This window comes from Plasmodium sp. gorilla clade G2, assembly GCF_900097015.1.
Source record: "Plasmodium sp. gorilla clade G2 genome assembly, chromosome: 10".
NCBI classification, from domain to species: domain Eukaryota; phylum Apicomplexa; class Aconoidasida; order Haemosporida; family Plasmodiidae; genus Plasmodium; species Plasmodium adleri (nom. inval.).
In genome coordinates, this window is record NC_041702.1 from 880,001 (window position 1) to 893,287 (window position 13,287).

The 13,287-nt window shown below is 18.1% G+C and overlaps 6 protein-coding genes across 6 annotated transcripts; 3 read left to right on the forward strand and 3 right to left on the reverse strand.

Annotated features, from left to right (window-relative positions):
- Nucleotides 1-686: 686 nt before the first annotated feature.
- On the reverse strand, nt 687-1,804 carry PADL01_1021800 (conserved Plasmodium protein, unknown function; the record flags this gene model as incomplete). The annotated part of the gene is made up of 4 exons (XM_028682285.1): nt 687-712; nt 961-1,038; nt 1,434-1,563; nt 1,799-1,804. 4 exons carry the CDS (start codon nt 1,802-1,804, stop codon nt 687-689), a joined length of 240 nt encoding a protein of 79 aa, XP_028538578.1.
- Nucleotides 1,805-1,823: 19 nt separating this feature from the next.
- PADL01_1021900 (HORMA domain protein, putative) lies at nt 1,824-3,412 on the forward strand (the record flags this gene model as incomplete). The annotated part of the gene is made up of 7 exons (XM_028682286.1): nt 1,824-1,899; nt 1,992-2,031; nt 2,468-2,507; nt 2,621-2,840; nt 2,927-3,028; nt 3,188-3,264; nt 3,380-3,412. The coding sequence occupies 7 exons, from the start codon at nt 1,824-1,826 to the stop codon at nt 3,410-3,412; spliced, it is 588 nt and encodes a 195-aa protein (XP_028538579.1).
- Nucleotides 3,413-3,440: 28 nt separating this feature from the next.
- On the reverse strand, nt 3,441-3,734 carry PADL01_1022000 (conserved Plasmodium protein, unknown function; the record flags this gene model as incomplete). Its single annotated transcript, XM_028682287.1, has 1 exon — nt 3,441-3,734. One exon carries the CDS (start codon nt 3,732-3,734, stop codon nt 3,441-3,443), a length of 294 nt encoding a protein of 97 aa, XP_028538580.1.
- Nucleotides 3,735-3,776: 42 nt separating this feature from the next.
- On the reverse strand, nt 3,777-6,564 carry PADL01_1022100 (conserved Plasmodium protein, unknown function; the record flags this gene model as incomplete). The annotated part of the gene is made up of 8 exons (XM_028682288.1): nt 3,777-3,833; nt 4,073-4,236; nt 4,510-5,323; nt 5,444-5,846; nt 6,021-6,129; nt 6,218-6,254; nt 6,354-6,389; nt 6,541-6,564. 8 exons carry the CDS (start codon nt 6,562-6,564, stop codon nt 3,777-3,779), a joined length of 1,644 nt encoding a protein of 547 aa, XP_028538581.1.
- Nucleotides 6,565-7,490: 926 nt separating this feature from the next.
- PADL01_1022200 (conserved Plasmodium protein, unknown function) lies at nt 7,491-9,782 on the forward strand (the record flags this gene model as incomplete). The annotated part of the gene is made up of 1 exon (XM_028682289.1): nt 7,491-9,782. The coding sequence occupies one exon, from the start codon at nt 7,491-7,493 to the stop codon at nt 9,780-9,782; it is 2,292 nt and encodes a 763-aa protein (XP_028538582.1).
- An 839-nt stretch (nt 9,783-10,621) lies between these two features.
- On the forward strand, nt 10,622-12,886 carry PADL01_1022300 (conserved Plasmodium protein, unknown function; the record flags this gene model as incomplete). The annotated part of the gene is made up of 2 exons (XM_028682290.1): nt 10,622-10,845; nt 11,044-12,886. 2 exons carry the CDS (start codon nt 10,622-10,624, stop codon nt 12,884-12,886), a joined length of 2,067 nt encoding a protein of 688 aa, XP_028538583.1.
- Nucleotides 12,887-13,287: the final 401 nt, after the last annotated feature.

The following is a 13,287-nucleotide window of genomic DNA, read 5'->3' on the forward strand; positions in this document are numbered from 1 at the left end:
TAAAAAAAAAAAAATTAAATCTATAAACATTTGAACATATACATATTTGTGTTTTTTTTTTTTTTTTTTTTGGTATATACTTGATTTAAGGAATATTTCCTTTATACTAATAAAAATGAAATCATTATGATTGTATATAAACTTCAAAAAAAAAAAAAAAACTTCATATTTATTTACATTTTCATATATAATATATATATATATATATATATATATATGTACATATATATATATTTTTTTATTGATGTCCTCAGATTAGTTCGACTTGTGTCAATTTTCTCTTTTGTTTTGTTTTTATTTATTTTGAAGAATGCTTCACATTACTCTTAAATAGACCACCTTATCCATATTTGTATGCTAAATATTTTGATAAGGAAAAGTACATAACTTTATATAGACAATAACAGCAAGAAAGGCTACACCAAAAAAAAACGTATAAAATCCCACCCAGACAATAACATATGGGATATATCATAATTATATACAGAAAAATAAAATAAAATGATATATATATATATATATATATTTTAAATATTATTTATATATTATGTATATTTTTTCTTATTAAATATTTTAATCGTGTGCAAATATTGAAAAAAAATTAAAAAATTATGAACGTTCATAATTTAATATTAAATTTTTTTTTTTAAGGTACAAATATAATAATTCCCTATATTTTAAAAAAATCATTCTTCCGATATTTGTGTAGCCTCTATGAAATGACAAAAAAAAAAAAAAAAAAAAATTAAATTAAATTAAATTAAATTAAATTAAATTAAATAAAATAAAATAATAAATAAAAGCATATACATATAAAATGCTCACATATTCTACGTAAAAATATATGTTCTTTATATTTCTACATAGATTATTTATTTTATGTATTATATATATATCAAGTGTAGAAATATTATTAAAAAAATATGTAATATTATACACATATATATTTTTTTTCTATACTTTCTTTCATTTTTTGTCTAAGCTCATATCTTTTCATAAGTTCTGTTACGTCACCATCTAATTTCTTTTCACTTTCACCTTCAACATAAAAAAAAAAAAAAAAAATTCAAAAAATATATATAGGAAATAATTAGGGTATATACAAAAAAATAATAAAATAAAATGAAAGGCTAAATATTGGCACAGATTATAAAATATAGTGCACTCTTTATACATACATATATATATATATATATCATACATATGTATATTATATTATGTATTTATCAAATCATTGCATGTTTATAAATAAAAAAAAATATATATTACATATATGTAATACATATATAATATATATATATATATATATATATATGTTTATATATTTATAAAATAGATAGTATAAAAAAATAAAACAAAAAATGAATAATATAAAATAAAAATAAATATATATACCACTATATTATATATATATAAGCTCATTTTTCACATACCAATATTATAAACTTGATAATAATTGGTTGAACAAAAAACTACTTCAAGTAAGCCTCCAATAAAAAACATTCCTACGTACAAATATGGTAGACGTTTATAAACATTTACTTTTTTTAAACTCCTTTGACCCTTAATTAGTAAGAAAAAAAAAAAAAAAAAAAAAAAAAAAAAAAAAAAAAAAAAATCATATATATATATATATATATATATACCACATGATTTACACATATTTATATAACATATAAAAATGGAAATAACAGTACATATAAATATTATATTTTCTTTTTTTTCTTTTCATATACTAAAAGAAATATACTCCTTTTAATATAAAATAATATATATATATATATATATAATATGTTACCTCCATTTTTTAAGAAAAGGCATAAATGGAAACTTATTTAGTAGATTTTATTGAGGCTTTTACTCATCTGATACTTTATTTAACAAATGTTTATTCTTCAGGTTTATAAAATAAAAATTTTTATATAATCTGTAAATAAAGGAAACTTGTTTATTTATAAATATTTAATTTTTTTTTTTTTTTTTCTTTACAGAATATTTTGAGAAGAAAAGAAAATTCAATACTTTAGTTTGGTAAATACAAATAAAATAAAATTATGATTAAAAAAAAATGACGAAAGGAAAAAAAGAAAAAAAAAAAAAAAATACACTATGAAAATAATGGAAACTTTTATATTTTTTCTTATATTTTAAATATATAAAAATTATATGTTCATTATATATATATATATATATATATATATATGTTCTTTAAAAAAAAAAAAAAAAAAAAAAAAATGTAAATATAATAACATATGTACCAAATAATACTTAATCGTGTTACATATAATTATTATTATTTAATAAATATGTTATTGTATATAGGGGAAAAAAAATAAAAAATAAACAAATAATGAAATAAAATAAAATATATTTTCTACATTATATATAAATAAATACATATATACATATAATATATAAATGTGCATATTATATATATAATTTTTAACGTTTCAATTTTTTTATGTAGGCACTGTACAAATAAACGAGTAGAAGAATATATACAACAGGTTAATATTTCTCTACAAACATACACACAAAAAAAAAGAAAGAATAAATAAATAACAAAAATATAATATATAGAATATAAATGTATATATATATTTTTTTTTTTTTTTCTTAGGCGTTATATCCTATAAGCAAATTTTTGTTGAATAAAAGTTTATATAAATACAGAATAATTTTAAAAAATTTGGAAAATGAAATATTAAAAATATATACTATTGAATTTGAGCAGTTGTACAAAAGTTATAAGATTCCATTTAATTATTTATCCTTAGAACAATTTATATGGGATTTTTTTACATATGTTGAAATGCAGATATATGAAAACTATGATGAAGGTAAAAAAAATAAAATAATATATTAAATTTATAAAATATAAAAGTGTATCCATTTTAACTTATTATTTTTTCTTTTTGATTATTAGAAAAAACTTTTGAAATATCTTTTGATTATTTGAGAGATTGTGAAAATAACACTACTGTAAATGACAACTTGAAAGATGACTGGGAATTAATTTCATACGACAGTACGAAATATGAATAAATAAATAAATAAATAAATATATATATATATATATATATATATATATATATGTATGCTTAATATGTACATATATTTTGTTATATGTTTTATTCTTATACCTTCAAATATTTTCTATTTTTTTCTTTTTTTTAATTATATTAAGATTTGGATGTATTTGACAAAAAAATTCTAAAGAGCATGAACATATCAGATAACAATGAGCCAAATTATATATGTCAAGTAATAAATAAATAAATTAATATATATATATATATATATATATGTATGTATCAATAGGATCACTGTTGTGTATCCTTACTATACACACACATTTCTATTTACCCCACATTTACAGATATACGTGGAAAGTCCAAAAAATATAACATAATGCATGAGAACACAATATATTTGTTCATTTAAGAATATTTGAATAGTTGTAAAAATATCCATGTGAAATATTTGTATAAAATATAAATCGGAATAGTACCAACAGTTATAACATAATAATATAAAGCATATGGATGCATATTGAAAAAAAAAAACATGGTTGAAAATAAAATAATAAATACGGAAAAAATAATTAAACATATCCCATAAAATGCATACATAGATTTGTCTACATGTTTTTCATTCTGATGTGATAAAATAATTCTTCTTTCAAACAATATTTTGAAATTCCTTTTTTTATCTTTCTGTTTTTGTGTAGTCATTTTTTTTTTTTTTTTAAATTATATAAATATTATTATTTTTTTTTATTTAAATAAATTTTTTTCAAATATTGTATATATGTTTTCACGCTTTTCCTTTTTCTGCATTTCAAAGTAAAATAATAAAATAACAAAAAAAATGATGTATAAATTTTTTGAATTATTCTTAATGTGCCCAAATATATTTTTTCCTTTATTCATGTTAATCAAAAATAAAATTTAATATGAATCAACATTTTATAAATACATAAATATATTTAATATATATTAAATATATATATATATATATATGGATACATAGGTTTATACATATACACATTTATTACATTTTTTTGACTTACATCTTTCGTGTTTGTGTTGAAATTTTTATTATTAACTTTTTTATTCTTTAACTGTTTATTTTGATTGTTTCCTTTTCTATCCAAATTTATTTCAAATCTCATTTGCTTCCTCCTTTCTTGTTCTCTTTCCCTTTGATACTCATACACAAGTTGGCTATTTTCTTCTTTAAAAAATAAAAAAATAAAAAATTGAATGAATAAAAAAATATATATATGTGAATATATAATTGTATCTTTTATATTATTATGTAAAAAAAAAAAAAATAATAAAACTTTATCCCAAAAAGGGAATAATAAATTATTATGACAAATACAAAAAAAAAAAAAAAAAATAAATAAAATAAAAAAAAAAATATTCACATATATATATATATTATATATATATATACATATACATATAAACCCTTATTTATTTTATACATTTGCCATAAAATTACCTGTGTATTTTGTGAGTGTTGTAATATAAGAATAAATTTTATTTTCTAATAGTTGTAACTTTTTCATTATTTCATTAGTATTGATAATATCATAAGAAAATTGTGTACATATAAAATCAATTTTATTATTTATATTATTGAATGATATATGATCTGTTTTATTTTTCATAAGTATTTCATATTCGATAATTTTATTATTATGTTCATTAATAAAATTATTAATATTTTGAATTTTTTTATCTATTTCTTTATATTTTATATCATATGTTTTTTTTTTATCTTCATATTTCTTTTCATATTCTTCTAATTCATACTCAGCATTTTGAGTATCATCAATTAATTGTAAATGTTTTTCTTCCAATAAATTAAAATGGTCTATTAATAATTGAGAATTATTAATATATTTTTTCATTTTTCTCGAAAAAATGTTGTCTTCTTCTTTTATTTTCTCATTCATATTGTTAATTGTGGATTGTTCATTTTTATCATCATCATTATTATCATTATTATTATTATCATCATTATTATTATTATCATCATTATTATCATTATTATCATTATTATTATTATCATCATTATTATCATTATCATCATTATTATCATTATCAATATATTTTTTTTTTTTTTCACTGGACTCCATATCATCACTTTTTTCACAATTCGCTAATTTGTTTAGAAAAAATTTATATTTATCTAGCTCTTTTATTTTTTCTTCTTTTTTTTCAAGTTCCACATCTAATTTACTTATTTCAATGTTCAACGACTGTACTTGATTTTTTTTTTTTTTTTTCCTGGAGCTAATATCTTCAAATTTCTGAAATAGTAAAATGGATCAGATGAATACACCAACATGTTTACATATGTATATATATATGTGTGTTGTGTTTTTTCTTTTTTTTTTTTTCTTTTTTTTTTTTTTATTTGTTCCCCTTACTTTGATTAGATCCTCGGTTTTTTTAAAGTTCTCTATTAACAATTCTTGCATATGTGCTGCTTCTTTAATCATATTTTCATTTAAGCTGTTTATAGTTTTTTCTTTTTTACTAGTATATTTATATATATCATCAAGTTTTTTTTTTTTATTATACATTAATGTCTTTGTAATAATTATATCTTTTTCTAAATTAATAAAATCTCTTATATTATTTTTATTTTTTTTTGAAGATCTCTTATTTTCAAATATTTTTTTTTTCTTTCTTTTTATTTTCTTTTCATGTCTGATATCACTACAATTAATATCTTTAAGTAGTTCTTGTTTCTTTTTCTTTTCTTTCTTTTCTTTTATTTTTTCTATGTCCATGCTTTCTTGAAGGTTAAGCACTTGTTTCACATTTTCGCTATAATATAAAATATAAAATATAAAATATAAAATATAAAATTGTTACAACGGATATAATATATATATATATATATATATATATATATATATATATATATATATGTGTTTACACATATATAATTTACTTGTCATATTACTTTCATATATTTTATTTTTTTTATTTTTGAAATACTTTGTATCAGATTTATTCTCTGAACTTACATCAGATGGGATCATTAAACTAGTATAATTATATGCTTGAATTTCTTGTGTTTCTTCTTTAATATTATTTATTTCTTCATCTACAAAAAATTAATAAGTGATGATAAATAAAATATTAAGTATTTGTAATGCTTTTTTTGGATACACACATATATATATTAAAATAACCATCTTCGTTTGTTATTAATTTTTCTTTTTCTATAATCTTCAAAATAAAAAAAAATATACATACATATATATATATATATATATATATATTATGAAACGATTTATCTGTAAATTTCTCTTTTTTATTTTATTTTACTCTCTTTTTAGATTCTTCGATAAAATTCTCTAGATTCTACAATATGAGAAAGAAAAAAAAAAAAAAAAAAAAAAAAAAAGTTCACAAAATATTTGTTATTTCATAAAATGGTTTATTTATTTATTTAATTAATTTATTTATTTATTCTTATTGTTATTTTTTAAAATAATGTAATATAAATTTTAACATTATAAAAATCATCTTCACTCATTGTCTGAATAATGTTTTTCCTGTTTGGACGTTTGTAAGGTGATTTAAAGAAAATGAAAATGGATTATAGAATGATAAAATGATATAGTATCCTTTAAATTGTTATCTCCATGTAAACATGAAATAAATACATACACATATAAATATATATATATATATATATATATGATTAATAGTTGAATACTTTTTAGGTTATTTATTTTTTCCTTTTTATTGTCATATAATAATATATATTTAAATGTTTTTATGTTTTTTTTACAAAGAACATCTTAAAATTTTTTATTTTCATATTATATATTAAACAATTTGATAAAATGAATATAAAAAGACAAAGACATATATAATCATTCTGGATCAAAAAAAAAAATATATATATATATATATATATATATATTTAGTTATGATATTAATAGCTATTAACCTTCCTAATTATATAATATACATTCATATTTATAACCTAGACACACATATATATATATATATAATTGAATATAATTATATATTTTACGAACAGAAAAATATAGGACAAAAGAAAAAGAATTCTAACAGTGGAAATAAGAGGGAAAAAAAAAAAAAAAAAATATACATTATATATATATGTACATAGAGAATTTAAAGATAAGAAAAATCGTTAATTATATCACAATTTAATGATACGTTTAATACTACATCAAAACAATAATATAAAATAATATATATATATATATTTATTTATATATAATATTATATCCAAAGAATTATCTCTCCTTTTTTTTTTTATATCGCGATAAAAGGGTATAGTAAAAATAGGGTGCTTTTCTAAAAAATAAAAATAAAAAGAATGCACATATATATATATATTATATATATATATATATATATATATATATATTGTTTCTTTTTATTTTAATTTTCTACACAGATCCAGCACGCTTTAGAAGAGGTACTATGAGTTATGAAGATAAAACTTTTTCGTTCAGCGGTCAAAGAAAAGAGAAAGGAGTTTCTGCTTATAAAGAAGAATTAATAAAATGCGAATCGAGTGAAAAATGTGAATATAAAACAAAAATCAAAGTAAAGATAGGAAATAATCAAAGGATATTATTATTATTAAGACATATGAATGAAGAATATTATTTAATATTACATCAGCATAAATTAATAATAGGTTATCCTATGACGTATAGAAAGATAGCACCAGAAAAATCTACATATCATTATAAGGCATTTTATGAAAAAGGTGATGATACATATGAAAATCAGAATAGAAGAGGTAAAGATAGATGTGAAGGATATAAATTTAATAATCAAGATAGATTAAGTATACCAACATTTAAAGATTTCAATGATAAAGGTTTTTCTATATGTTGTTCATGTTTAGATACACCACCAGCATTTGAATCTAATAGTAATATATATGGAGGTTTACCAAGAAATATGAGATTACAATGTATTAATGATAATGAAAGTAATAGAAAATTATATAAAGAAAGAATTGTAGCAGTAAAAAAAAGTATAAGACATCTTTTACCATTTTATGCTATATTTCGTTTTATGAGTGATGTGAAAATATTTATTATATTTCATATAAATATAATAAAAAAAGAAAAAGATTTTTCAACATATTATAAATTATATGAAGAAAAAAAAAATAATTTAAATAATATTATATCATTTAGATATGTTTTAGATGATACAAGAAAAGAAATAAAATTATTTGAGAAAAAAACATTTAATATAAGTTCTTCTTCATCTGCTTTTGATAATATTAATATACCAAGTATATATAATAATTATTTATTATATCCATTTTATCCTGATGAATTATATAATATAAAATATGATACATTAGAATATGGATGTTCATATAATAAAGCATTAAAATTCGAATGTATTGAAAATGATGAAAAAAAATGTGAATATACAGATTCCACTTGTCTAAAAAAATCTATATTAATACCTATTACATATGTATCTGATAAATATAATGTTTGTGGATTAATAGGTTATAATGATCTATCTATATGGAGAAATGAAAACTGTTTAGAAAATATTAATTGTATTAAGAATACAGTTGAATCATATTTAAATACAGCTCAAGAAATTACTAAAGGTAATGAAGAAATCGTAACTAAACTGCCTATAATTAATGGAAAATATCCTCATTATATTTTTAAAAAAAAAAATTATGATATAAAATCGGCAATTAATAAAAGATCTGTTGAATTCTTTACAGATACAAATGTAGATCATTATATAGCATATGAATATTATAAGGAGGATCGTACAGAATTTATATTAACTATCATGAATGAACAAAATAATAATAATCATCATCAAGAAACTCAAAGTGTAGAAATGGAAAAGTCAAAAATAAAAAATGACCATTATATGACTCATACAAATAATAATTATTCTCATGATGATCATCATCATAATAATATACATAACACATTTAATAATTCTGAAAGAAATAATAATGATTATAATAATACATCTTCTTTTTATTTTGATAAGATATACAAAACATTTAGCGATCATGTAATAGGAAGTAATGGAAATATTCAGGATGAAGAAAAAAAAAATTTATATGATGGAACTGTTTTTTATATAGAAACATTAAATGAATTAAGAATTATTAATATATTATTTTCAGATTCATGTAATGAATTACATAGTGATACTTGTGGAGTACTAGTACATATATGGAATCCATCTAAAGAAGCTATCAAAGGTAGATTAAAATTACAATGTTTTATAAACAAAAAAGATAAATATACTGATGAAAAAAATCTTGTTTATGAACAAGGAGTATATCATTTTTTGTTTTTTTTTAAAGTACCTTTAGAAACATTTTTATCATTCAAAAATTGTACTGTGCATGCATATGGAGCTTTCCAATTATATGACATGCAAACTTATATTAATTATAAAAAAAGTTTCTTTAGAAGATTTTTTTATCATCAACCTAAAGAAATTAATGGTATTGAATTATATGCTCAAGGTATAAAGAAATTTATTTGTTGTCAAGAAGATATCCATATTTGTGATATTAAAAATATACCTCAATGTAATACAAAAGAATCTCTTAATCTAATAAGTGTATTTTTTTCTCTACTTATTCTTTCTCTTATTATTCTTATATATTTAACTGGAAATAAAAAAAAAAAAAATGAAAACACACAAGAAAATATTGGAAGTACACAAAATGTTTCTCTTAACCAAAACGGACCCCCATAAAATATTAAACGGGAAAATAAATAAATAAATAAAAAAAAAAAAAAAATATATATATATATATATATATATATATATATATATGTATGTATTAATAATATCGCCCCTTATCTGTTCCTATAATATATATATCAAGGGATAAGAGAATGACATAACAATATATATGCATATATTTGTACACATTTTTAAATATATAAATATATATATATATATATTTATTTATTTATTTTCCTTTGTTTATGTGTCTTTTTTTTTTTTTTTTTTTTTAAACCTCTCCAACTTTTATATGAACCAAAAAAAAAATATATACATATACACATATATACATATGACATAATGATAACATTTGTTCTCTTTTTATTTTTATAAAATATTAACTACAACATATTATATATATATATAATATTTTTACATTTATTATTGCTTCAATTTACTATTTAAACCTTCATAACCAACACATGCAACAACAACAAAAAAAAAAAAATATATATATATAAAATAAAATATAAGAAAACCTCAAAAATATATACATATGTATTAATTTGAACTGTTTAAATATTTATTAAATAAACAAAAAAAAAAAATTACATGTTGTATAAAAGTATAATATTTAAAAAAATATGCATGCATACAACTTCTCTCCGCACACAATGATCTTTTTTTTTATAAATATAGAGAAGGGTTCTAAAAAAAATATATATATATAAATAAATAAACACATAAACACATACATACATATATATATATATATATATTTTTTATATATATTTTATTTTTTTTATATTTTGTAACCAAAATGATTTAAAATTTAAATGTAATTTTTTTTTTTTTTTGAAAAAATAATGAATGAAGACAGTGTATGTTCATTCAATTCTGTGACAGATGATATTGATGTTGATGATGATGATTCCTCTTTTAAGAATCAGAAAATTTTAGAGAAAGGAGGATTGTATGAAGAGAAGGAAGGTGCAAAAAATTGGTTTGCTGTTGAGAATATAAAATTAAGAAATAAATTAAAAAAAATCAAATATAAATATGAAAAGCTACAAAGAAACTTGAATAGGAAGTAAGAAGAAAAAAAAAAAAAAAATAAATAAAAAAAATAAAAATAAAAAAATCAAAAAATCAAATGAATTGTTGTAATTTTATATAGTTATTATATATACATTAAACAATTTATATTATATATATATATATATATATATATATATGTTTATATGTTTGTATATATGTTTGTATAACATTTTTGTTCTTTTTATATAAGATACCAGCTACTGAAAAACAAACAAGATAACGTGCGCAATGAAAATTTGTATGTAGAAATTGATAAACTCCTAAAGAAAAGGAGGAAAGGAAAAACATACAAGAATTCATATATTCAGACAGATATAACTTTTTTAAACAATCGATTTATAACATGGGATAGCTATTTTGAAGATAGTGAAATTAAAAAATGTTCGAGTGATGGGGATATAGAGATATTAAAAAAAAGAAGGTTATCAAAAAATATCAGTGCAATTAAATTTACTAATGCTTTTAAACATATAACTAAAAAATTTAATATTAATGAAAGATATAAGAAAAAAAAAGAAAACAAAAATTTATATCATATTCCAGATGGAAATAAAGATTATTATATTTCTATAAAAGATATAAATAATAATAACAATAATAATGATAATAATATATTTAATCATGTTGAAGAATATATCAACGAAAGAAATGATTTCATTTATAAAAATCATGAAATACATAAGAATCAATTTTTATATAACTTTTATACAAATGATGATATAATATATATAAAACAAATTACAGAAAATCATTCTAATGTTCTTAAAGACATTAAATTAAAAAATAATGTTCATAATAATTATAATAAATTAAAAGAAACAACTCATCATTATATTAACAACAATATAGTAGACTATTACCCAAATAAACAAACTAATCAAATAAATAATACTTTATATAATAAACAACAGCATGAGTTTATTATAAAAAATAATCATAATGTTGTTAATATATCTGAAAATATTCAGAAAGATAAAAAATATATAAAAAATCAATATAATAACAACCATTTTATAAACAATAAAGATAATATAAATTCAGATACTATAACAAACGAACAAACTAAAAAAGAAGAAAATAATACAAAAAAGAAAAAAAAGAAAAAAAAGAAAAAAAAAAAAAAAAATGTTCCCATTCAATTTAATACAACAAATATACATAATCATCATAACTTAAGTTGTAATAAATTCAATCTAAAAAAAAACAAACAGACATATAAAGATGTACTTTTAAAAAATATTAAAATGAAAGTGAATCAAACTTGTAATAATATTGTAAAGATAAATGAAAATTATTCAGATCATAACAAACAAATAAAATGTATTAAAAAAACTCCTAAAAATTTTCAAGCACAAAATCTTAAACATTCATACAGCACATTCCAATTTTTAAAAAATCCTCACAAGCAAAATGAAACAAATATGAATCATAGTAATACTATACATAATGATAATATTGATCATCATATGAACAATAAAAATTATCTAACCACAAACGAAATTTTATCAAAGGAAAATAAAAAAAAAAATATTTTTAATAGTCAAAAATTTTTGATTGAAAATATATATCTCAATCAAAATGAATTACAATCACAATTAAGGAATGAGCAAAAGGAAAAAAATTATATATCTCAACAGGAATGTGAAAAATATCGACATGAAGATAAAGATGAAACATATAGACATGAAGATAAAGATGAAACATATAGACATGAAGATAAAGATGAAAAATATATACATGATAATATAGATCAAAGTGCTCCCTTAACAAATAATCAAATAACAACTCATATAAAAAATGTACAGAAAAAAAAAAGAAAAAAAGACAATTCTATTACTAATAGTAACAAAGAGGATTCAAATTATAATGAACATATAAATAATAATTCTTATTATAATTTGTTTAATATAGACGATTCAGATATTAATTTGAATGAAAACAATTTTGTTTTTAATAATATTGATAAGAGTATTGAAGATATAAAAAGAATTTCCTTACAATACAAAAAAAAGGCATTCCTTTTCTACTTATAAGAAAATAAATAAATATATATATATATATATAAAATAAGTTGTATTATCTTTCTTATGTACTACACTTTTGAAGCATATTATTTTTTTCCATCAAAATATTTCAAATACTTTTTAAAAAGTGAAAAAAGTTTATTACATCATATATAAAATATAAAATATTCATAAATAAATAAAATGAAATAAAAAAAAAAAAAAAAAATACATCCATCCATAATATATATATATATATATATATGTTTGATATATACGTTTTATTATATATATATATATATATTTGAGTAAATAAAAAAAAAATTTATTGGTAACAATATAACATTAGATTAAAAGGACATAAAGAAATAAAATAAATAAAAAAAAATGTTTTCATATAGAGAAAAAAATTGTATCTACACATATAATAG